General features: G+C 41.2%; 3 protein-coding genes across 22 annotated transcripts in view; 2 read left to right on the top strand and 1 right to left on the bottom strand.

Annotated features, from left to right (window-relative positions):
- Positions 1–26,651, bottom strand: part of LOC118393767 (B-cadherin-like) — a 59,708-nt gene that overhangs the window by 10,069 nt on the left and 22,988 nt on the right. Inside the window, exons 1-2 of one of the 18 annotated variants that reach the window (XM_035786815.2) lie at positions 5,875–6,086; positions 5,349–5,460 (exon numbers count right to left, since the gene is read on the bottom strand). The exons of 16 other annotated variants lie outside the window; for them this stretch is intronic. In XM_035786815.2, coding sequence (XP_035642708.1) covers positions 5,349–5,460; positions 5,875–5,925 — 163 coding nt within the window. In that variant the 5' untranslated portion in view covers positions 5,926–6,086. Of the gene's footprint in view, positions 1–5,348; positions 5,461–5,874; positions 6,087–26,651 lie in introns of those variants that run through there. One more of the 18 variants, XM_035786816.2, reaches the window with a different exon arrangement.
- LOC118393770 (cytosolic iron-sulfur assembly component 2B-like) lies at positions 11,690–14,580 on the top strand. Its single transcript, XM_052462111.1, has 5 exons — positions 11,690–12,713; positions 12,858–12,935; positions 13,068–13,193; positions 13,318–13,363; positions 13,896–14,580. The coding sequence occupies exons 1-5, from the start codon at positions 12,585–12,587 to the stop codon at positions 14,000–14,002; spliced, it is 486 nt and encodes a 161-aa protein (XP_052318071.1). The 5' UTR covers positions 11,690–12,584; the 3' UTR covers positions 14,003–14,580.
- On the top strand, positions 15,096–26,302 carry LOC127907331 (uncharacterized). Of its 3 annotated transcripts, none has more exons than XM_052462110.1 (2): positions 15,096–15,195; positions 24,772–26,302. In XM_052462110.1, exon 2 carries the CDS (start codon positions 25,121–25,123, stop codon positions 26,156–26,158), a length of 1,038 nt encoding a protein of 345 aa, XP_052318070.1. In that variant the 5' UTR covers positions 15,096–15,195; positions 24,772–25,120; the 3' UTR covers positions 26,159–26,302. The 3 variants fall into 3 exon arrangements, with proteins under 3 accessions (XP_052318070.1, XP_052318068.1, XP_052318069.1); XM_052462108.1 differs by lacking the exon at positions 15,096–15,195 and adding an exon at positions 15,453–15,813; XM_052462109.1 differs by lacking the exon at positions 15,096–15,195 and adding an exon at positions 19,930–20,066.

Genomic DNA, 26,651 nt, shown 5'->3' with positions numbered 1-26,651 from the left:
AGGCCCATCAGGAAGTCCAGGATCCAGTTGCAGAGGGAGGAGTTTAATCCCAGGGTCCTTAGCTTAGTGATGAGCTTCCTGGGCACTATGGTGTTGAACGCTGAGCTGTAGTCAATGAACAGCATTCTCACATAGGTGTTCCTTTTGTCCAGATGGGAAAGGGCACTGTGGAGTACGATTGCATCATCTGTTGGAGTGGTATGCGAATTGGAGTGGGTCTAGGATAACCGGGAAGATGCTGTTGACATAAGACATGACCAGCCTTTCAAAGCACTTCATGGTTACCGATTTGAGTGCTACAGGGCGATAATCATTTAGGCAGGTTACCTTTGCTTCCTTGGGCACAGGGACTACAGTGGTCTGCTTGAAACATGTAGGTATTACAGACTGTCTGGGAGAGGTTGAAAATGTCAGTGAAGACACTTGACAGTTGGTCCGCACATGCTTTGAGTACACGTCCTGGTAATCAGTCTGGCCCCGCAGCTTTGTGAACGTTGACATGCAAAGGTCTTGCTCACGTCAGCTACCGAAAGCGTTACAGTCATCCAGAACAGCTGGTGCTCTCATGCATGCTTCAGTATTGCTTGCCTCGAAGCCAGCACATAAGGCATTTAGTTCGTCTGGTAGGCTCGAGTCACTGGGCAGCTCACGTCTGGGTTTCCCTTTGTAGTCCGTAAAGTTTAAGCCCTGCCACATATGACGAGCATCAGAGCCGGTGTAGTAGGATTCAATCTTAATCCTGTATTGACACTTTGCTTGTTTGATGGTTCGTCTGAGGTAGAGGTCGACCGATTAATTAGGGCCGATTTGGGCCCCCCCAATTTTTTTTCTTTATTTAAACACCAATGCCTTTCTTAAAATCAATACACAGAAGTATATATTTTTAAACCTGCATATTTAGCTAAAAGAAACCCAGGTAAGCAGGCAATATTAACCAGGTGAAATTGTGTCACTTCTCTTGCGTTCATTGCACGCAGAGTCAGTGTATTTGCAACAGTTTGGGCCACCTAATTTGCCAGAATTTCACGTAATTATGACGTAACATTGAAGGCTGTGCAATGTAACAGGAATATTTAGACTTATGGATGCCACCTGTTCCGTATTTCACTGAAAGAATAAACATCTTGTTTTCAAGATGATAGTTTCTGGATTCGACCATATTAATGACCTACGGCTCGTATATCTGTGTGTTATCATGTTATAATTAAGCCTATGATTTGATAGAGCAGTCTGACTGAGCAATTGTAGGCACCAGCAGGCTCGTAAGCATTCATTCAAACAGCATTTGTGCATTTGCCAGCAGCTGTTCATGACTTCAAGCCTATCAACTCCAGAGATTAGGCTGGTGCAACCGATGTGAAATGGCTAGCTAGTTAGCGGGGTGTGGGATAATAGCGTTTCAAATGTCACTCGCTCTGAGACTTGGAGTGGTTGTTCCCCTTGCTCTGCAAGGTCCGCGGCTTTTATGGAGCGATGGGTAACGCTGCTTTGAGGGTGGTGGTTGTCGTTGTGTTCCTGGTTCGAGCCCAGGGAGGAGCGAGGAGAGAGATGGACGCTATACTGTTACACTGGCAATACTAAAGTGCCTATAAGAACATCAAATAGTCAAAGGTATATGAAATACAAATGGTAGAGAGAGAAATAGTCCTGTAATTCCTACAACCTAAAACGTCTTACCTGGGAATATTGAAAAGGAACCACCAGCTTTCATATGTTCCCATGTTCTGAGCAAGGAACTTAAACGTTAGCATTCTTACATGGCACATATTGCACTTTTACTTTCTTCCACTGTTTTTTCATTATTTAAACCAAATTGAACACTTCTTTATTTGAGGCTACATTTATTTTATTGATGCATTAAGTTAAAATAAGTGTTCATTCAGCATGTAATTGTCATTATTACAAATAAAAAAATTAATGAATAAAAACGTCCGATTAATTGGTATCTGCTTTTTTTGGTCCTCCAATAATCGGTATTGAAAAATCACAATTGGTCGACCTCTAGTCTGAGGGGATAGCGGGATTTCTTATAAGCATCCCGCTCCTTGAAAGTGGCAGCTCGATGCGGATGTTGCCTGTAATCCATGGTTTCTGCTTGGGATATGTACGTACGGTCACTGTGGGTACGACGTCAATGCACTTATTGATGAAGCCGATGACTGAGGTAGTAGACTCAATGCCATTGGATAAATCCCAGAACATATACCAGTCTGTGCTAGAAAAACAGCCCTGTAGCGTAGCATCCGCATCATCTGACCACTTCCGTATTGAGCAAGTCACTGAAACTTCCTTCTTTAGTTTTTGCTTGTAAGCAGGAGGATAGAACTATAGTCCGATTTTACAGATGGAAGGTGGGGGAGAGCTTTGTATCCATCTCTGTGTGTGGAGTAAAGGTGGTCTAGGATTTGTTCACCTCTGATTGCAAATGTGAAATGCTGGTAAAATTTGGTAAAACTGATTTAAGTTTGCCTGCATTAAAGTCCCCAGTCACTAGGAGCACCGCTTCTGGCGGAGCATTTTCTTGTTTGCTTATGGCCTTAAACAAACAATGCAGGTGCTTCTACACCTGCATTGCTTGCTGTTTGGGGTTTTAGGCTGGGTTTCTGTACAGCACTTTGAGATATCAGCTGATGTACGAAGGGCTATATAAATAAATTTGATTTATAGAGTTGGTTGAGAGCAGTCTTAGTGCCAGCATCGGTCTGTGGTGGTAAGTAGACAGCTACGAATAATATAGATGAGAACTCTTGGTTGATAGTGTGGTCTACAACTTATCATAAGGTACTCTACCTCAGGCGAGCAATACCTCAAGCCGTCTTTAATATTTGACACCGTGCACCAGCTTTTAGTGACAAAAAGACACCCTCGTCTTACCAGTCGTAGCATCTCTGTTCTGCCGGAGCATGGAAAATCCCGCCAGCTCTGTCGTCGTTCAGCCACAACTCGTTGAAAAAGATATTGCAGTTCTTAATGTCCCGATGGTAGGATAATCATAGGTCATCAATTTAATTTTCCAATAATTGCATGTTAGCCAGTAGAACAGATGGCAGTTTACTCACTCACCTACAGATTCTCAGAACGCAGCCCGATCTGCACCCTCTTCTTCACGCAAATGACGGGGATTTAAAAAATATATTTAACTAGGTAAGTCTGTGAAGAACAAATTGTTATTTACAATGACAGCCTAGGAACCATGGGTTAACTGCCAGATTTTTACCTTGTCAGCTCGGGGATTCGATCTAGCAACCTTTCGGTTACTGGCCCAACACTAACCACTAGGCTACCTACCTGTGCCCAGTAGAGAACAGCCTTCTCAGACTCGTCAAAGGATAAAGCTTCTTCCAGTTCATGGTGAGTAATACCTGTTCTGATGTCCAGAATTTATTTGCGGTCATAAGAGACAGTAGCAGCAACATCATGCTCAAAATAAGTTTAAAAATAAGTTAACGCAAAAAAAAAAAAAAGCACAATTGGTCAGGAGCATGTAAAATGTCAGCCATCCTCTTCGGGAGCCATCTTAGCAGTCTTCATATTATGAGCTGTCTTACCTTGTTTCAAAGTAGCCTTGCCAAAGTCCCACCATTGTAAAATAATTGCCTCCCTGTTTCTAAGACTTCCTCATCGAAACCAGCATTTCTCCCCTGTTCTATTGGTTTTCATAATCAACTTTCTTTGTAGAGAATCCAAAAAGGCACAATCCTAGTCATATTAGTGAACCCATCCTAGTTGTTAAATCTTTAGATTTCCCCTTTAAGTTTAACAGATGATCATCTCGGTCCCATATGGAACCGCTTACATCAGGTGCACTGTTTAGAACAAGGTTTTCCTTCGAATTGCAAATGACAATTTACATTGGCTGCTTCGTTACAGGAGTTGAATGTTCAATAACATAGCCTTTTTTGCAATGAGATGATAGGCTTGCTAATGTTGCATGTTTCAATTAAGAGCTTAACGATAGGTTGCTACACAAAAGGGATTGATTGAGGCATCATTTACATTTACATACATTTAAGTCATTTAGCAGACGCTCTTATCCAGAGCGACTTACAAATTGGTGCATTCACCTTATGACATTTCTCATTGATATGCATTATTCGTTTGTAATTCGCTGTCAGTTGACGCGAATGACAATCAATGTCAGAAGTCACTCAGAGGAATCTAGGCCAGCCTAATGGTTATTCCAGGAAGTCTAACCAGTTTCACTCTACTGATCAAATCAGAGCTTATGCCTACACGCCCAACTACCAGAGATTTAGCATGTCTCATCGATGAGCTCACTCAGTCTGGTCAACCTCCTTACAAGGAAAAAACAGCCTTCAATCAAGTCACAACTTGTTTGAAGCATAATTAAAAGCCATAACAATACAAATCTAGCATACTAAATTGGTCACACAATTGTAAGTGACACTTCACTTTCTTAGCAAATGTGTGAAAAATCCCTCCATTAGCCCCAATGCGGATCAGACAAAACACCACAATGCTATTGTAAACAAACTATGACTGAGAAAAGTTCCATGCCATATTTGCCAAGTAATGTACAGGGTCGTCTTGCCAGCCGCACCTCAACAAACAAAGGCTTATCAAAGGGAGTTACTGGCGGTCCCAGACACATGAGTCAATTCTTTACATCGAACCAAAGCAACACTCAAGCGTTAAAACTAACCAGCCTTGTATTTATTGATATGTTGTGCTGTTAAACAGCTGACAATATTGGGCACACCAAATCAAAAATCTATTAGTCAGCAAGTTCACTCACCAAATTGCTCTATTAATTTTGTGAATCAGTTTAATTTCAGAGAAGCCAGAGACAAGGCCCACAGTAATAGCAAAACCTGAAAACAATGTGTGCTCTGTGGATTGTCTGTACAATAAACAGCTGTGCACAGTTTGATTAGGAATCACGAAGGCTCTGGGGCAACTGAACAAACATTTAAACACAAAATACTTCCAATTGAACCACTTCTGACAAATTGAACAATGGATACACATTTATCAATGTGTACTGAAATATTCAAAACAGAACACCGTCTGCTGTGTGAATGAAACAAATGTATTCTGAAGTGATGACACACGGTCTTATGCAGCGTTCAAAACAACTGGGACTCGGAAAAATACGAGGTCAAATCATGATGCCAGTGATCTTCAGGTCGGAGCTCTTGAAAGAGGCCCGAATTGTAATTTTGAGTTGGAAGACATTTCAAATAGATATTTCAAAGTCGGAGCTCGTTTTCTGCCTTTAGCTTTGAACGCACCGATGTTCGATATTTCCCAGTTGTTTTGAACAAGGCGTTAGCGTACGACCGGGCAAAAAATTGACAGCGAGGAAGCTACCATCAGTTAGTTCTTACCTTTTCCTAGTCTCCGGCCACTTTGTAAGTGATATCTTTCCACTTTGAAAATGTATATTTCTGAATTGAAACCTGGTAGACATTTTGACTCCGACGACCCTGGTCTGAAAGCCTTACAAAAGGAAAAAAATGAATTGTATTTATAAAAACGGCACACGGTGATAAAATACATCTTCACCAGATTACCATAGAAATGCATTTATACTATCATAATGACCACTCACTACTATTGTTGATATTCTACAAATAGCACAGCACCCTATTGCGAAATGTGGCATGTATAAAAACTCAGAATAACAACATATCCGGGTGCGTTAACCTGGTAATTAAGCAAATAACAGACTAACGCAACGCTGACTAAAACAAAAACACCCGACAAATCATGAAAATGTATCATAAATACGTTTAAATAAGACGTGTAGGCTGAACCAGATACGGGTTCAGACGATACTAGCCAATACTATTCCCAGGTAAATGGCGTTGCCTACATTTCGTGCTACTTTAGAGTGGGAAAAAAAACTCTTACCTGGAGAAATACTATTAATACGCCCAACTCCACGAACCAAAATGCCCCCATTTGTTTTCAATAATATTTGGATAGCCGTTCCACCAACAGTAAAAAGTAATCCCTTTACGTGTAGAGGAGAAAAGTCTATTCTTCAAACGTGTGCTTTCTGGGTTGTCGGTTAAGTGAGAAAATGAGCTTCAGCAGGTAGTTTCTGGGGAGTGACCTCGCCCATCCGCTCGCTCCAAGTATGGGCATGGAAGAAGAACGGCTCCTTATACCCGCACCTATGAAACACAGGTAAAGTGTCATAATCCAGAAACCCACAGCAGGGTCCTATGTGCCAAATTATTACACAATAATGTGAGAATTCCGATCGAGAGGAAAAGCACTGATGAGGAAGAATGGGTTCAGGATCAAACACGGTGTCAGTCATTCCATTTCATGATCAAAGTCGTTTCAAACAAAACACAGCAACAATGACAATTTCACAGACTGGAACAGTCTATATTTGTCAAAAGCTATCATTTGTCAAAATAAGCTTTACATTTTAACAAATGACTGATAAATACATATAGTTTAATCATGAGAAAACATATTAATAAGGAGTAGCTAAACATTTACAGTCAGCATAACATATCAGTACTAAAATTATGTATTGTAGATGGGCTTTACTCTACCACCTGAGGTTTTCTGTGGACCTGATTGGCTACAAATACATGAAAAATTGCAGCAGGATGTCCTCCATGCATCTTGTTTATCACATCTCCATCATCCTCACCTCAGACGTCGTGGCAGAACAACATTAAATCCTCTGCTTGCTTTGGAGACCCAGCAGCCTTGTGAAACAATTGTTGAATGATAAGTCTATGATGTCACATTGTAGAACCAAAGACGTCCTATATACCTAGTCTTTAGTAGTAAGTAACGTTTCAATTACATTATTAAAATATGGAGAGACTGGCCTGTTGGAGAAAATAAAGTGTTTGAGGGTTCCAAAGAGAAGGGAAACTATGACATGAAAGATATTTCTTTATCCATTCAATCAGTGACCTTAGAGTACAGAGAATATTGTGGATCATGAGTTTCAAATGTGATCAGTTCATGACCCACATCCAAACATCACATTAAAGGCTTTTCTACTCATGATCCACAATACTGGTATGCATTGCTAGCTAGCATAATCATAACCTCCAAAGTAGTTTTAGCAGTCCCTACCTGTTAATCCATGATTGCCATGGCAGAAACAAAGGCACAAAACGACTGACGGAAATTGAACTAATGCTGTTTTCAAAACAACTTTTGGCGCCGAAAGTTGAAATATCAAAGCCAAACTGTATGTTACTGTTGCCCTCCTGACTAGTCTTCACTAAAACAACAAAACTGTAAGTCATTTGCAACTTTATTATCAGGAAATGTTTAGTAATATCACAGAGTCAAACTGAATGTTTGAGGCCGTTAAGCGCTGTATTTGCACACGAATGCATGTTTTTCAAACGAGCTAATGTTAGCTAGCCAAGATCTTTTGCACGCCATCTGATGAGTTGGTCACGTGAATGCGGCATAATGAAGCTAAATAGCCTACAGAAAACTACCATTACATTTCTGACATCTGTTTTGAAAAGCTCAGAAACATGCTGTAATGTAGTTGAGCCACAAGCTAACTAGCTAGCTAACGTTAGCCCTGGCCCATTTGACATGGGGCAACTATCTACCTAATTACTAGCGTTCACCCTATAAAACAAAATAATGTAGAGAATATGGTTTTGGTTTGAAATTCACTTACCACTAGCTTGACTAATGTACTATTCTTCTCATTAGCTATTACACTAGCTACAATTGCTGAATATTTAACTGCAAAGCAAGACAGTAGCACGTAGAATTTAGATTGGCGCATGCCAATGTGATAAATGCGCGCTCTATCATGTCCCTTCAGATATATGATGGTCCTTAAGCTACTGTATTTTGACATCTAAATATCGCTTTGCCCCATTTTGTTTTTTTGTCTGTTTCTATTTCCCTGCTTGTTTTTGGATATCTCACTGACTGACTAGGCCTCGATAGCCCCATAATTCAATTGAAAAGTAATGTGTTGCTTTATACTTGCTTTATAAGTAATATTGGACAGTTTGTGATGTTTCTGAATAGGAAATTATCCTCACATAAAGTGGTGTAAAAAGAGGTAAAGACACCATGTGAAATATAGTCCAGTTGTCTCCACTCAAACCATTTGACAGTCTTCAGAACCTCCATTTACAATGAATCTGATGCTTACAGTTCCACAGTCACTTGACATGAAAGTGGGAAATTGTGAGTCAAGCAATTTTATGATCTTATCTGCTTTCTTCCCGGTTCCCTTCTTTGTGTTGTATCTCGTCGTCTCTGAATCCACAATCTGAATGAACAGCAGCTGGTATTGTATGATAAATCAAATCGTGTCTGTGTTTTGTCATAGTAAGTATGAACAGTGGAGGTCAATCAGAAGTTACATGGTAAGTAGTCCATATCTAACAACTGACTTAATCACATGCCTCACTTCATGACCCAGCAGATAGATACAGTAGCGTATTGTTTGATGGAATATATTTTTAGGCTTTTCATCCCATTTCTGACTCAGAACATCACAAATCATTTAAACCTCCTCTTGCTCATAATGAATACATTAACACACTACAGTGTAATTTGCTACTGCAGTCCTAGATAGGTGTATCATGCACCCTTTATCCATTGTGTGAGACTCAAGTCTCATATGAGACGTCCTTGTAAATATTACAATGTCTTCGCCTCCACTGAAGGACAGTATTTATTTCAGTTTTCCTTATCTTTGCTGGAATGTATAATAGATTCTCCAGAACTACACTCCCTAGCTGGACTTGACTTTGTGCTAATTAGGAGGAAGACTCCCAACTCTTCAGTCAGAGAGGACAGGAGGCTATGGGAATCTTGTTAATCATTATTTAGTTGTGTGCTTTTATATTAACCCCAAAGGACAAATACTCCTGTGAGTGTGGTAAAGTAAACTGTGCTATAACACGTGACTGTGAGAGAGTTCCCAGACTTTGCCAGAGTGAGAGCCTGTGTTGCTGTACTCAGTACTGCATGTGTGTCAGTGAAGGCTCATTCTATCATCACCAGTACATTGGACTTTAATGTTCCCCTTAATTGGATTGGCCATCCATTTTGATAGCAAAATTGTTGCTCAGTTCACAGGTTCCCTTCAGATGGTCTCACAGGAGTGAAAGTGTAGCCTATATTTTAACAAGATAACAACTTGTATGTCTTAATTTTGCATTTAGAGTGTCATCCCATAACAGTCTGACATTCAGGGTCTCATCTGTTTATTTTACTGTGTATGGCTGGGAGACTGACTGTGCCCTGACTTGTTAATGTGGTCATATTGTTAACAGGAAATCTCTTCTGGGAATTCTATCTTGCTAGAGCCAGTGACTAATGGTTAAAGATGTACTGAAGCAAAAGTCACACAGTTACTTTGTTTAGAATCCTTGAAGAAAATATCCTGAATGACCATTTTAAGAAGCTTGAATTATTAATCGAAAAACAGTTTGTCTCAGGTTTTCCATAAGAACGTTGTCTCCCTTATTCTATGAGTGTAAAGAATCTAACATGATCTTTTTGAAGCAATGAAACAGGGGTTTTCCACAGATGCGTAATGGTTTCAACAAGTCTAGCTGATTTCTCATGGCGGGTTCTGTCAAGGCCATTGGCTGTCTGTAATTTATTAACCACTGTCAATGTGTAAATAATGTAATTGGTTTCGACCTTATTGTCCCTATTGAAATGATAGAGGCTGAAACGTACACAAAACATTAAGGAAATCCTTTTGAAAACATTATAATAAACAAAGTCTTGTACGTCTCCTGATTCAAGTATTTGTTTCTTATAGTACACCTATCTTCAATGATTATCCATCCGTCTAATGGGATATGTTTGGCACTTAGGGTTAATATAACAGCAACGTTTTAAGCATTTGTTATCCGCATTTCAGTTCAACCCTGAAAGCTAGAGAGCAAACTAGCTACAGTGTGTTGATCATGAATTATACAGTATCTGTTATGGGTTGCTGTGTTTTGTGGCTTTAGAAAGATGGCTGATAGAGCCTGTTGGGCGACAGCAGTTAACCGTCATTGTACATAAGAATTAGTTTTTAACTAACTTGCGTAGTTAAATACAAAAAAAATAACAAGGTGAGGCTCAGGGGGAAGGGGTAGTTAGTTATATGTTCAAAGAGCAACTGGTTCGGTATTACAACCACTTCCTGTATTTAGTCTCCAAGGTAGCAGCCAACATGCTCATCTGTCTCTGTGCCTATTCACATCAAAGATATAGCATTATAATAGCCTTATTCAACCCCACCCCCACACCTTAGATCAAGATTAAAGAGAAATGCTCTACGGAGATATTACACTTTTTCAGTGTAGGCCTACGTGCAGTACTCTGGCAATTGTATACTGTACATTCCTAATGAGCTCACCCATTGACTTAAAGTAGTCAGTGGACATCAATTTAAATGCTGTGATCAGCCCTCCATTGTCTAGTGATTGACTTCCTCTCTACACCATTGGCCCTTAAAAGCCCATCAACGCAGAGTGAGGCTTTTAGACTCTATAAAATGTTTATGCATAGCCTCCACAATCGCATTAGGTTATGGAATCATGTTTCTAAATAGCTAGCCATCCTTTTATTTCCCGGATTAACCAGCCCCAAGCTTTACAGCATTTTCAGATTTGTCTAGAGCAATGGCCAGGGCCGGGGATAGACCAGACGTGTATTGTGTTGTGCCTGGGTTTTTGTTTTCCTGGAAACTGTGGATGGGACCTCCTGTCTCCAGGAGAGCTACATTAAGCTTCACGGCTTCAGGCATGACAGTGTCTGTGAATCTACTCTGCTCCACACGGAGTATTGAGATGAAATGGCACTCTTGCAACAGTGCACCCAGACAGGACCCACGCTGTCTCAATTGCAGGGCTCCAGGCTCACAGGTGTTTCAGCCCTGAGGCACTCTCAACCAGTTCTCAAAGCTGTTGTGATGTCACTGTGGAGTGTCATGCAGAAACTGTGTTGAAAGTCTCTCTTTACCTACTGAAAGGGTGGGTTCAGTGGGATGAAAAAAAATCCCTCACATGCTACCTGACCCCACATTCTAGGGCTAAGATTTTATCCTCTCTGTCTGTCTTGGCCTTCCTTCCACCTGTAGAGAGATGGCACACCGACGTTCACTGACCTTTTTGGCAGTCTCCTGACTCCTCTCTTTCTTTGCATAAGGTGAAAAGTTACTTGTACATAGTATTGCCTGGGTCAGCAAAGACTAGGGCAAGGATAGCATGCTGATAAGTGTCCCTGGAGGAATGGCTAGAAGCCCAGCACTTAGCCTAGAGCAAACTAACCACACCCAAGACTCCTGCCTGCCTTTACCTTAATTGTTATTGTTGACACAATGTGGGTGGTTCAGCTAACTGTCTCACTGAACTAATCCCTCTGACAGTGCTGATGAATGAGTAACTTAAATACAAAAGGGGATGAGGACTAGCTTGAGAATTTCAGTTGGTAGACTGTACTTTTACTTTACAGGCTTTGATACTGAAATACTTGCATAATCACAGTTCTTGTAATTCAGGTGAACGTGTTTTGTTGGTTTAGGATACAATATGATCATTTACAGGGGTTGAATAAAGTTCAACAAGATACTGCTGCCTCCTATGAGCTCACAGCCAAGCTGGGTTCATGCAAATGATATAAGGAAGGTGTGTTATCAGTTTCCATCTAAACAGGTATTTCAGCCTGAGACAGGCTTTAGGGTACAAGGGAGGCTCATTGTGTACTGGAGCTAGCAAACCAGAAAGTTTTTTTCAACAGCTGTTGACAAGATGGACAGAGAGAAGGTCAGTTTGCATTCAGATTAAAGGAAGTCCTTAGTGATATATTACCAAGGTTTTCAGTAGTGGTTTTCAATGTTATTGTTTGCATTGGTGACACTCAACAAATGGGTTTGGGGTATTTCAATAGTATGCCCAGTATTTCTAAGAGCTAATGTCTTTAAAATATTCAGATTATTTGGCACAGTAAAAGGAATCACCCAAGACGGTAATTTATGCCATGTATCACTCCAAATCTGGACATAACAACATTGAATTTGTCGACTGCTATTAATACTATAAACATACATAGTGAAAGTACAGTTTAAACTGGACTTTAAACATTTTCAAACATGTGCCAACACACACACACACACACAGGTGATTAATTGTACAATTATGGGTTAGGCTTGACTTTGAAATGGTGCATTGCAGTTGGTATTCTGAGTCATACTGCTACTAAAGATATTACCTAGAGCTTAAGATTTGAGTCTATGGTAAAAAGCTACTTTCCTGGGAAACACAATACACGTGTAAGAGGGCTAATTGAATTGCTGTTATTTATGAAACATTTTAGTATATGAACATTGTTTTACTTGGATCATTATTTTCTTGCTTCTGTGTAACTTTACCATTTATAGATTAACCTTATAGTTCACGCAATACAGAATTTAAAATGAGAATACTGCCATCTGCTGGATACATCTGAAAATCCAAGATGACACTAAATCGCAGGGATGCGCCTGCGTACGTTTTGACGTCTACCGTTTCCGGAAGTTGATCGTTCACTCCCGTGGTCCAGAGTAAAAAAACTAGCGCAAACAAGTATACAGTATTTCTGTAATTGCAACATCACAAATGTCAGTGGGGACCCGTTTAGAGAACGCAAATCCCTTGATTTTTCAACGAACAGGGGAGAGACTTCAGACCGCAAAGGACGAGGACGAAGATGTTGCTGATCCCATCGACGACAGAGAAATATTTGATATCCTTTCGGTGTAGCTAGTTAAAATATACATCCATTGAGCTTTCAATGTCATACCAATCAACTTTGCATATGATGCTTCATTCTTTATTAAAGCTAATTACTCAACATTGTGTTGTCAGATTTCACCTTAACCCGTGCTACATCTCATCAGATCCATTAATGATCCTGAACACCCACTGTCCCTCGAGGAATTGAATGTCGTGGAACAAGTGCGAGTGCGCGTGAGTTAAACTTCTTTCACAACTTTTCCCCCAGGTAGAAGTTCGACACAGACATACCTGTGTAGCTACTAAGGAAAGCAGATAGCCTATACTGTGTTAGCCTAATAAAACAAACTTTATTTTTCTTTACAGGTAGATGACCAAGAGAACACTGTGGGTGTGGAGTTCACCCCCACTATACCCCACTGCAGCATGGCAACTCTCATAGGCCTGTCCATCAAAGTCAAGCTGCTGCGATCCCTACCAGAAAGGTTTAAGGTGGGTGAAAGAATTTAAGTGCTTGTGAGCTGTGAGGGCAAACTTTAATATTATTTAATTGTCTGAACATTTAACATTGATATAATGGGTCATGTACCGTCTATGCCTAATCATATCTCTGCAGATTGATGTGCACATCACTCCTGGGACGCATACCTCAGAAGATGCAGGTAAAGTGACATGCCTCTGAAGTAACTCAACATTGAGGCTGAGACAAACAATCACACCTTCAAGACGACTATTGTAGACTACCCCTTTTGAGAAGCCCTAATATAAATTCCACAATAACGGTGATACTGAGACTGAATTTTCACTTTAAACCATGTCAAACAAAAACCAATGAATGCAAAGTTAAGCAAACCATACAACTCCATCCACAAGGCCTACTTTTTAACCATTTCCACAGAAAACACCTTTACTTGAGCAACAGTGCAGATGCAAACTTTGGTAACAGAATGACAGTTTGTGTTTTATGCTGTCATTCTGTTATGGAACTTTGCATATGCACTGTTATTGAAGTAACTGTGTGTTTTTGTGAAAATTGTAAAAAGTAGTCCTTTTGCAAAGAGTTGCATGGGTTGTTTAACTTTGCAATCATTGGGTTTTGTTTTACATATTTTAAAGTGAAATATCAGTGTCAGCATCACTCAGTTATTGTGGAATTGCCCCGAACTAAACCCTTTGTTTTTGCTTTTGTTCCAGTCAACAAACAGCTGGCAGACAAAGAGAGAGTGGCCGCTGCACTCGAGAACTCCCAGCTTCTGGAGGTGGTCAACCAGTGTCTGATATCCAATGCAAGGACAAGCTGACCATTCTGATGGATCAATAGAAAGTTCTCCTTAGTCCAGGAGTAGGCTTAATGTTTCTCTCCTGACATATTAACTGGACTGGTTGTTCTGTTTATGTTGAGTAAATGGTAAATGTATCCTATGCTGCCATTGTATTTTCATCTAACAGAAATCCCTTGTATCATGTTTGAGTCTGTGTTGTAGGCAGAAATACTAAACACACACACTAGTTATATATTTACTAGATCTTCAGTTTTGTACTATAATAAACAAGTATTGTATCCTTTATTATACAAGTAAAGCAATAAAACACAATGTAATATCTTATTTCATTGAAAGTATACCTGATATTAATGGCATTTGCAAAGAGAACAGAGAAAATGTTTCTCAAATCAAATGTAAACCAAATGACTGGGGAAGTGGCCCTGACACTGAATAAGAAAGGCCATTGTTTATAACATACGTCTGGGAATTATTTGTATTTTTTTCATCAGATGCCTTATTTTATATTTGTCCAAAATAGTATAAAATATGTGAAATAGCATTTGAGTTGTGTTTTTCTCACTTAAATGTGGTTGTAAATAAATGACTTAGTACAATTAATAAGTTTAATGATATGCATTTTGTCGTTAGATTTGGCTATACTTGTTCTACTATGGTAGTGAAATAAGTATTGTTCTTTTGAAAATCCTCATCAGAGAGCCTCACATCTTGGTCCCACAGGGTTAAAGGCTACACTTCCTCCACATTGAAACAGTCAGCAGAGTGGCGCAGCGGAAGCGTGCTGGGCCCATAACCCAGAGGTCGATGGATCGAAACCATCCTCTGCTATATCTTTTACATTTCGAAAATTCAGCACAATTTTTTAAATTGTAAAAGGCCTTTATGCAGTAGAAATGATACCTACATACAGTTATGGTTAGACAAAATAAAAGGAGAGCATTGTTACAATGAATGCGTTAAAATGGTGTTTGTAAGCAATACTTTAACTTATATAATATATCGGCTATAAAGAATGAATGGGTGAGTTAGTCGACATGAATATTGCGTCATCCCGAAGGGTAAGTGCAAATTTGATGTGTTCACGACCACCCTCTCATGGACAATGGACAAAATAACATCGGAGTAGTCCTCGAACTTCCATTACACATTGAGAGCCTGTGTCTGTTAGCAAGATGACTCCAGATCAACTGAGGCTCCTTTTTGTACCTGTAGTAAGTAAAATGAACCTAATTTGAATACAAATTCTAACACGAGATATGTGTGAGTTTGCCAGGGGACCAGCAGCTGGCAGCATTGTCTTTCTAGCAGTTTGAAAAAGAACGTGTGAGTGATTTATTCTAACCATGTGTAGAAAACATTAATCGTCCTGGCAGCCAATCCAAGACCTTAGAAAAGTATGAGTAATTGATATGGGGCCAGTTTAACAAATGCAGCCGAAATAACTCAGTTGGGAGAGCGTTAGACTGATTTGTATTTATTTCACCTTTATTTAACCAGGTAGGCTAGTTGAGAACAAGCCATACGAGGGTATGTTTGGCAGCATGCGTAAAGGATGCTTTGTTGCGAAATAGGAAGCCGATTCTAGATTACATTTTGGATTGGAGATGCTTAATGTGAGTCTGGAATGAGAGTTTACAGTCTGGCCAGACATCTAGATATTTGTAGTTGTCCACATACTCTGAGTCAGAACCGTCCAGACTAGTGATGCTGGACGGGCGTGCAGGTGCGGGCAGCGATCAGTTGAAGAGCATGCATTTCGTTTTACTTGCATTTAAGAGCAGTTGGAGGCCACGGAAGGAGACTTGTATGGCATTGAAGCTCGTCTGGAGGTTAGTTAACACAGTGTCCAAAGATCTAAAGGTCCCTTGTTTCGGCAGGCTCTCTTATACAGTTCTAACTGAAGCCAGAAAACAGGGTTGCTGGTTTGAATCCCAGGTTCAAAGAGAAAATCTGGTGTGGAGAGATTGTAGGAAGATTCTCGTTTGGACAAAATACCATCCTCAACTCCTCCATCCTTCCTCTGTGACCCAACCTGGTCTCAGAGCATTTCATATTATTCAGTAATTATATCAAAGATACAATATGAAATGTAACATATACTAAATGGTGTATGTATTATTTGTGGATGTCCATCCATTTCGTTTGATATGTTATGAATTACAATTCGTATGATGTTACGAATTAGCCAAATGTACAGTATGTTAAGATTTTGCAAAACGTATGATGTTACTAATTCCAATTTGACTTACACAACTGACTTAATTTGTTGTCATGACTTTACACATTTATTTTGGGATCCAACACTGTAAACGTAAATTTTCTGATGACACGCGAGTGGAAAAGGAGCTTGTTACTTCATATAAGCGCATTTTCATCCAAGTTGACTCTCCTTGCCGCTTCTCCTCGATTACGTTTGGACTTTTTCAAAACGAGGGGAGAGCAGATGCTATCAAGCAGGCGAGATGAGAAAATACCAATTAGTTAGGCGAATGGAGGAGTGTCCTCGCCTGCTTGATAGCATCTGCTCGGAGAGGAAGCACAAGATTATCCTACCGGAGTCCTTTGAGGAAGAGTTTTGAGATCTGCCACACCTCCTTTGAATCAGCTGTTGTTTACTGGGAGGAGAACAGCACGCACATATTTTAAAACAATATGCTACTTATCCTTTTATGTATAAAATGTCTAGCGACATGTCTTGTCACTTACTACTTTACACATATCATTTGTGATTAAACACTTGTAGCCTAAACAATTAATTACACATTATATATCATTGTAATTGTTTGTGTTCCATTTGTTTGTCGCTCTGTGGTGTTTATTTAACTGTATTACTATTTTTCAAGCTCATGCAGCATCATTTTACATCATTTTACTCAACAGCATTCTCCCCTTCCTCTTTGTTCACTCTGAGCACAAAAGCCCTTATCTGGATGCTCTAATTAAATTTGAATCAATTAATGCTCCATTGTATAAACTACACTGAACCAAAATATAAACGCAACATGCAACAATTTCAAAGATTTTACTGAGTTACATATAAGGAAGTTAGTCAATTGAAAATAATTCATTAGGCCCTAATCTATGGATTTCACATGACTGGGAATACAGATACCTTTAAAAAAAGAAAAGTAGGGGCGTGGATCGGAAAAACACATCTCCTTTACATAGAGTTGATCAGGCTGTTGATTGTGGCCCGTGGAATGTTGTCCCACTCCTCTTCACTGGCTGTGTGAAGTTGCTGGATATTGGCGGGAACTGGAACAGCCATCAATAAAATGCAATTCTGTTCCTTGTCTGTAGTTTATGCCTGCCCATAAGTACTGGTGGACATTCTTGCAGTCAGCATGCCAATTGCACGCTTCAACTTGAGACATATCTGGCATTGTGTTGTGTGACAAAACTGTACATTTTAGAGATGCTTTTTATTGTCCCCAGCACAAGGTGTACCTGTGTTATGATCATGCTGTTTAATCAGCTTTAGTTTAATCGGTCCTGCCCCCAAACCAGGCGCGAACGGTACTTGCAAGCAGTGAATTGCCATGTCTCTGCTTCCTAAAGAAAAATCTGTCTTCCAACGAGAAGACAGGAGAGATAAAATAAAGAGCAACGGTATGTTACCCAATTTTTCACAAAGGAAAGTGGGTGTAGTCTGCGAGTGGTGGAAATGAACCTGTTAGCTTAGTCCAGAGTGAAATAGGCTACTTTTGCTCCCCTAACATTTCGCTTATCTTTTAGCTGACATTTAATCAATGCAGGCAAACTTTTAGCAAGCTATTCATAATAAATCAGTTGTCCCAGCCCCTGCCTGGTGCCAGGCCCAACAGATGCAGCTTCAGGCTCAACAGCCCTCTCTCCCCATCCCCCTGAACCAGCTGTACTCCCAACTGAAGAAGGAGGTGAGCAGCATTGTGTTGAATGACATTTCAGTTGGCATAATTGCAGTTACTGCACTGCGTTGATTAAAGGAATGTGATTCTCCAGTCAGGAAAAATCTCACTTGACACAGGCAGCCAATATCAGAGCCTTAAAGGAAATCTGCAGACTCTTAGAGATGGATGGGAGTTTCTCTTGTCTGAGGCAACACTGATTGCTACGCAAATGGATGTTGTATCTCAATATAGCAAGGAACACAGCCGCCAGAGGAAAAGGAAGAGATTCCATGATGAGACCTCTCAAGAGGAGACAGCTCAGGACAGTGCAGCAACGGTGTTTCGGAACAGTGTTTTTTACTGCTATGTACAATATCATAAGTGACTTGGACACCAGGTTCCACACCACTGTAAAAGTTGTAGAATCCTTTTCTGTTGTTCTGAATGTTGGGCAGATTAGTGAGGATAAAAGTCCCTTCTGTGTGCCAACCACTGATCATGAAGTATTACAGAGATCTCACACCTGAGTTTCAAAATGAAGTAAGACACCTGAACACTGTATATGCTGCTACTTTCCTCCCCTCTTGGTCTGCTGAATGCAATTGGTAAGATGCAGCTGCAAAGCATTTTTGGAGAAGTGTGCATTGCATTATGTATATTTTGTACACAACCTGTGACTGGTGCTGGTGGCGAGAGAGCTTTCAGTAAGCTAAAACTGATAAAAACCGATTTGAGGTCCACTATGTCCCAGGAAAGGCTTTGCAGTCTTGCCATGCTGTCCATTGAAAGTCAGTTAGCTAGAAAGCTGAACTTCAAACACTTGATCAGTGACTTTCCTAGCAAGAAGGCTCGGCGCTGGGCTCTTGGTGAGTAAGGCTGAGCAAGGGCCAGTTATAACTTTTGAATGGCTATGGATATTGGATCACTACATACATGATGCCCACAGGCTGAGAACAAGATCTATCTCAAAGTAATGGCTGGATTTCCATCAAATTTGTTGTGCACAATCAATACCTCAAGTGGAAGAAACCTATTGATTTGGTGACCACTTGACCTTTCCTCAAGCGCAACCATAAGGCCTTTTCATTTCCATTACCATTTTCTTTTCCATTTCCACATTTACAGCTAATGTTAAGATACTTTTCCATTCAAGAATTTTACCATTAAAATTACATTTCAAATCAAATCAAACTTTATTTGTCACATGCGCCGAATACAACAAGTGTAGACTTTACCGGGAAATGCTTACTTACAAGCCCTTAACCAACAGTGCAGTTCAATAAGAAGAAAATATTTACCAATTAGACTAAAATAAAAAGTAATAATAAAAAGTAACAATAAGAAGAACAATAACGCACTAGCTGTTATTGACAAAAAGACACACACCCCCACCCCTCTTGTTACCAGAGGTAGCGTCTCTGTTCTGCTGGTGCATGGAAAATCCCACCAGCTCTATATTGTCCGTATCTTCGTTCAGCCATGTCTCTGTGAAACATAAGATGCTAAAGTTTTTAATGTCCCACTGGTAGGATAATCTTAATTTAATATTAGACATCGTGCACTATCATATTTTCCAATGATTGCACGTTAGCAAGAAGAATGGAAGGCAATGGGAGTTTACTCGCTCGCCTCCGGATTCTCATAAGGGTGCCCGATCTGCGGTTTCGTTTCTGGCGTCTTTTCTTCACACAAAAGGCGTGGATCTGGGTGTCACGCCGGAATAAATGATTTTGGAGACAGGCGCAGGAATACACAATAGGGTTTTTTAATACACCCAAAACAAACACGTATTCAAAAACACTGGGCTGTACCCAAACAAAAGAGCGAGGGTAAACCTTGTTGAACGCCATGGGACGATTCCCATAATACACAATATATATAGCACGCAGCATAACAGCTGCACCAACGCATAGGTACTCGCACCACCAACGGACATGGAAACGATAAAGGAGAGAGGGAACAGGGGCACATATATAACATACTAATCAGGGGAAATGGGAACCAGGTGTGTGTAATCAGACAAGACAGTCCGGGGTTGATGATAATGAATCCCGTTCAGTGAAGCCTAGAAAGCCGGTGACGTAGACCTCCGGAACTGGTGAACAGAATGAGCATCAGTACCGAGGGGATCCGTAACACTGGGCCTGTTCCAGTGAAAGCAGGATATCCTTCTTGTCTGACTCGTTAAAGGAAAAAGTTTCTTCCAGTCCTTGGTGAGTAATCGCTTTTCTGATGTCCAGAAGTAATTTTCGGTCATAAGAGACAGTAGCAGCAACACTATGAACACAATTAGTAAAAAAATAAGTTACCCCAAAGAGAGAATTGTTGAGGATGCAGCTCATGTGTGAAATAGGTGAATGAATGCCCCAACCAGTTCTGTGAGCTGAGTTTTTAAAATCTGTAATGTTATCTAGGGTTTTTCCGACACCGCCATTGGTTCTACAGTACAGGATGCAATGTCTCAATAATCAGAAGGCTAACATGTTTCAGAGGATAACATGTCTCGTTAGTAACGAGGATAACATGTCTCGTTAACGTCGAGATTAGCATGTCTCGTTGGGAACGAGGATAACATGACTTTGGATTATTTGAGGATAACATGTCTTATCAGTAGAATTTGATGCATAACATTATGTGTGTGGAGTTGTGAAAGAAGTTTACAGTGCCTTGAAAAAGTATTCATCCCCTTGGCGTTTTTCCTATTTTGTTGCATTACAACCTGTAATTTAAATGTATTTTAATTTTAATTTCATGTAATGGACATACACAAAATAGTCCAAATTGGTGACTTGAAATCAAAAATATTACTTGTTTCAAAAAATGCAAAAAAATAAAGAACTTAAAAGTGTATTCACCCCCTTTGCTATGAAGACCCTAAATAAGATCTGGTGCAACCAATTACCTTCAGAAGTCACATAATTACTTACAGGAAGTCCACCTGTCCACCTATATACAGTTGAAGTCGGAGGTTTACATACGTACACTTAGGTTGGCGTCATTAAAACTTGTTTTTCAACCACGCCACAAATTTCTTGTTAACATCTACTTAGGACATCTACTTTGTGCATGACACAAGATATTTTTCCAACAATTGTTTACAGACAGATTATTTCACTTATAATTCCAGTGGGTCAGAAGTTTACATACACTAAGTTGACTGTGCCTTTAAACAGCTTTGAAAATTCCAGACAATGACGTCATGGCTTTAGACGCTTCTGATTGGCACATTTACATAATTTGAGTCAATTGGAGGTGTACCTGTGGATGTATTTCAAGGCCTACCTTCAAACTCGGTGCCTCTTTGCTTCCAATAGTATGCAAGTATAAACACCATGGGACCAGGCCGTTCAGGAAGGAGGCCGTATAAACACCATGGGACCAGGCCGTTCATTAAGGAGGTTCTGTCTCCTAGAGATGATCGTACTTTGGTGCGAAAAGTGCAAATCAATCCCAGAACAACAGCAAAGGACCTTGTGAAGATGCTGGAGAAACGGGTACAAAAGTATCTATATCCACAGTAAAGCGAGTCCTTTATCGACATAACCTGAAAGGCCGCTCAGCAAGGAAGAAGCCACTGTTCCAAAACCGCCATTAAAAAGCCAGAGTACAGTTTGCAGCTGAACATGGGGACAAAGATCATACATTTTGTAGAAATGTCCTCTGGTCTGATGAAACAAAAATAGAACTGTTTGGCCATAATGACCATCGTTATGTTTGAAGGAAAAAGGGGGAGGCTTGCAAGCCGAAGAACACCATCCCAACCTTGAAGCACGGAGGTGGCAGAATCATGTTGTGGGGGTGCTTTGCTGCAGGAGGGACTGGTGCACTTCACAAAATAGATGGCTTCATGAGAAAGGAAAATTATATGGATATATTGAAGCAGCATCTCAAGACCTCAGTCAGGAAATTAAAGCTTGGTCGCAAATGGGTCTTCCAAATGGACAATGACCCTAAGCATACTTCCAGTTGTTGCAAAATGGCTTAAGGACAACAAAGTCAATGTATTCGAGTGGCCATCACAAAGCCCTGACATCAATCCTGTAGAAAATATGTGGGCAGAACTGATAAAGCGTGTGCTAGCAAGGAGGCCTACAAACCTGACTCAGTTGCACCAGCTCTGTCAGGAGCTATGGGCCAAAATTCACCCAACTTATTGTGGGAAGCTTGTGGAAGGCTACCCGAAAAGTTTGACCCAAGTTAAACAATTTAAAGGCAATGCTACCAAATACTAATTGAGTGTTTGTAAACTTCTGACCCACTGGGAATGTGATAAAAGAAATACAAGCTGAAATAAATCATTCTCTCTACTATTATTCTGACATTTCACATTCTTAAAATAAAGTGGTGATCCTAACTGACCTAAGACAGGGAATTTTTACTAGGATTAAATGTCAGGAATTGTGAAACTGAGTTTAAATGTGTTTGGCTAAGGTGTATGTAAACTGTACACCTGTTCCGAAAGGTCCCAGAGTCTGCAACATCACTCAGCAAGGGGCACAACCAGGCAAACTGTCACACCCTGACCTTAGTTATCTTTGTTTTCCTTATTATTTTGGTTAGGTCAGGGTGTGACGAGGGTGGTATGTGTGTTCTTGTCTTGTCTAGGGTTTTTTGAATATCTATGGGGTTTTGGTTTGTCTAGGTAAATGTAGGTCTATGGTGGCCTGAATTGGTTCCCAATTAGAGGCAGCTGTTTATCGTTTTCTCTGATTGGGGATCCTATTTAGGTTGCCATTTTTCCATTTTGGTTTTGTGTGTTATTGTCTATGTGTAGTTGCCTGTCAGCACTCGTGTTATATAGTGTCACGGTCGTTTTGTTTCTTTGTTAGTTTGTTAAGTGTTTATTTGTTAATTAAAAGAAGAACGTATGCTTATCACACTGGACCTTGGTCTCATCAATATGACGAACGTGACACAAGCGGCACCATGAAGACCAAGGAGCTCTCCAAACAGGTCAGGGACAAAGTTGTGGAGAAGTACAAATCAGGGTTGGGTTATGAAAAAATAAATCTGAAACTTTGAACATCCCAAGGAACACCATTAAATCCATGAATTAAAAAAAAAATGGAAATGATATGGCACCACAACAACCCTGCCAAGAGAGGGCTGCCCACCAAAACTCACGGACCAGGCAAGGAGGGCATTAATCAGAGAGGCAACAAAGAGACCAAAGATAACCCTGAAGGAGCTTCAAAGCTCCACAGTGGAGATTGGAATATCTGTCCATAGGACCACTTTAAACCATACACTCTACAGAGCTGGGTTTATGGAAGAGTGGCCAGAAAAAAAGCCAATGATTTAAGAAAAAATAAGCAATCACGTTTGGTGTTCACCTAAAGGCTATTTGGGAGACTCGCCAAACATATGAAAAGGGTACTCTGGTCAGATGAGCCTAAAATTGAGCTTTTTGGCCATCAAGGAGAACGCTATGTCTGGCGCAAACCCAACACCTCATCACCCTGAGAGCACCATCCCCACAGTGAAGCATGGTGGTGGCAGCATCATGCTGTGGGGATGTTTTTCATCAGCAGGGACTGGGAAACTGTTCATAATTGAAGGAATGATGGATGGGGCTAAATACAGGGGAATTCTTGAGGTAAACCTGTTTCAGTCTTCCAGAGATTTGAGACTGTGATGGAGATTCACCTTGCAGCAGGACAATGACCCTGTATATAGTCTCTCTATTGTTACTTTACTGCTGCTCTTTAATTACTTGTTCCTTTTATTTCTTATTCTTATTTGTATTTTTTTAAACTGCATTGTTGGTTAGGGGCTTATAAGTAAGCATTTCACTGTAAGGTGAATTCGGAGTATGCGACAAATAACATTTTATTTGACAAAGTGTAGGAGGTAACTTATCAATTACAAACACATTGTGTTATTTAAAAGATTGATTGAAAATGGTAAACCTTGCGAATGGCTGGGAACACCTCACCTGTCCAGATGAATTTTGTCGCATGCCATCACAAAGCATGGAAACCTTGTCAGGCCAACTCGGAGGCAAACCCTGCCCCATGGTGACGTCAGTCGCTCGGCTACTAGATAAATATGGGGATCCGTACCGTTCACTGGATCAACCTGAGTGAGTCACTGCATTCCACGATGAGAGATTTCACTGCATTCTGTCACCTGGAGTCATTTTTACCTGAAACTGGGTACTTGTACTTTGGCCATGATAATGAGGACATGAATAATGTGTAATGGGGGTTTGGCCATGTTTTGGAAAAATATATTATTCTATTGTCCTAACCTCCAGTCCAGGTGTGAATGAAGAAAGCAATACGTTATAAAGGCAGTTAATTAGCTTTTCAAATAGGAATTGGTTCATTCCCTCCCTTTCAGTGCCTCTATTCACATCAAGTCACATGAAACTCTCTGTCTGCAGGGTCTGTCTGTCGGTCCGTCTGTCTAGAGGGTATGTCTGTCAGGAGGGTCTTTCTGTCTAGAGGGTCTGAATAACTCAGCCAGAGGTCCCACTCCCAACATGTACTAGAAGCACTGAGTTACTAGGAAGAGTCTGAGGAAGAGTACTCTGATCAGATTCTGTGACGTCCATAGTGATCACCTGGAACACACGGGTGAACACAGAACAGCATATCTTGTTTTTTCTCCGTTTTCAAGGTTGTTGTTTTTACCACATTCCAAAACACAATTTAATTGGGCGATGTTGCAAGCACCACAAAGGCAGAGTCTCTTTAGATAGGACTAGAGCAGTTCTGTTGCCAATAATGTGACTGTAATATCCTAGTACTGTCACTATAATGTCCTAGTAACATGAATGCACTGCATATCTCAAAGCATATCTCAAAGTTATAAAGACCTTTCAAACTCCACACACAGTGATTGACTGGTTGAAAACATTCTCCTCATGACCCGTTGTCATCTCTAAGATCCTCTGTTTGTGTTTCCCCTCTGCAGGTTTAAAGGTGACTGGTGTCATAGTGTGTGAAAACAGTCAAGAAAAAACACTTCACTCACCCGAAGAGAAAGAAATGACAAGTGACACTACAGTAACCTTTCTTATAATGAAGAAAGAAGGCTTTGGTGTATTTGCAAAATCAACCTATCTAATTATTTTACATCAGACTTATGTCATAAAAAATGACTATCATCTTGCCGTTTGTCATTAAATATGTAATTATTAATCTTGAGTGCATCAGTCGTAGTAATCTTCCACCATTGTAGTTCAGCACTCCCCTGTCCCCACCTGGCCCTTGAACCCCCTCCCCTCCCTATCCATCCCCATACTGCGGCCTGGGAACCAGGCATGGGTCTGCCACTGATGCCGTTAATGGGGAGATTGGAGGAGAGAGTAATGAGGGAGTTGCTGTGTTGGTGCATGAGGCACGACATCCGCCCGACTGAGCGTGTCTGGGATTTGATGTCACCTGAGTCAGCTCTCCATACTCATCCTGAGGTGCGTGCTAGCCGTCTGGTGAAGAGTGTGCCAGCCCCACGCACCAGGCCTCCTGTGCGCCTCCCTAGCCCTGCACATCCTGTGCCAGCTCGGCGCTACAGCTCTCCAAGACGTGCTTACCGTGGCGGGCGTCGTACTGGTCAGGCACCGTGTTATGCGGTGGAGCGCACGGTGTCCCCAGTACGCGTTCTTAGCCCAGTGCGCTACATCCCAGCTCCCCGCATCTGCCGGGGTAAAATCACCATCCAGCCAGGACGGGTTGTGCAGGCCCTTAGTTTGAGACCTCCAGTGCGCCTCCTCCGAGGACCAGGCTGTCTCTCCGTCTCCTCCCTCCAGAGTCTCCCTCCTGTCACTCCGGCGCTGCCAGAGTCTCCCTCCTGTCACTCCGGCGCTGCCAGAGTCTCCCTCCTGTCACTCCGGCGCTGCCAGAGTCTCCCTCCTGTCACTCCGGCGCTGCCAGAGTCTCCCTCCTGTCACTCCGGCGCTGCCAGAGTCTCCCTCCTGTCACTCCGGCGCTGCCAGAGTCTCCCTCCTGTCACTCCGGCGCTGCCAGAGTCTCCCTCCTGTCACTCCGGCGCTGCCAGAGTCTCCCTCCTGTCACTCCGGCGCTGCCAGAGTCTCCCTCCTGTCACTCCGGCGCTGCCAGAGTCTCCCTCCCTTCACTCCAGCGCTGCCAGAGTCGCCCTTCACTCCGGTCTATTCGGGGCCCGCTGCAAGGGGGGGTACTGTCACGTCCTGATCTTGGTTCCTTTTTTATGTCTCTATGTTAGTTTGGTCGGGCGTGAGTTGGGGTGGGCATTCTATGTTTTGTGTTCAATGTTTTCTATTTCTATGTGTTTGGCCTGGTATGGTTCCCAATCAGAGGCAGCTGGCAATTGTTGTCTCTGATTGAGAACCATACTTGGGCAGCCTGTTTTTCCCACTTGAGTTGTGGGTCCTTGTTTTCTGTCTCTGTCTCTACCAGACAGGACTGTTTCGGTTGTTCTATTGTTTACTTTGTGTTTCAGTGTTCAGTTATTGAATAAATTTAACATGGACACTTACCACGCTGCGCTTTGGTCCTCTCCTTCCAACAGCCGTTACAGAGCTTCATTGCCATACAACTCTCCTTTTGTGGCCTTCAACTGCTCTTAAATGCAAGTAAACCTAAATGCACACTCTTCAACCGATCGCTACCAGCACCTGCCCGCCTGTCTCGCATCACTATTCTGGACGGTTCTGACTTAGAATATGTGGACATTTACAAATACCTAGGTGTCTGGTTAGACTGTAAACTCTCCTTCCAGACTCACATTAAGCATCTCCAAGCCAAAATCAAATCTAGAATTGGCATCCTACTTCGTAACAAAGCATCCTTCACTCATGCTGTCAAACATAAAAC

Source organism: Oncorhynchus keta, chromosome 14 (genome assembly GCF_023373465.1).
Source record: "Oncorhynchus keta strain PuntledgeMale-10-30-2019 chromosome 14, Oket_V2, whole genome shotgun sequence".
Taxonomy (NCBI): domain Eukaryota; kingdom Metazoa; phylum Chordata; class Actinopteri; order Salmoniformes; family Salmonidae; genus Oncorhynchus; species Oncorhynchus keta.
Note: the sequence above shows the minus strand (reverse complement) of the source record. Positions and strands in the feature narration are given on the sequence as shown.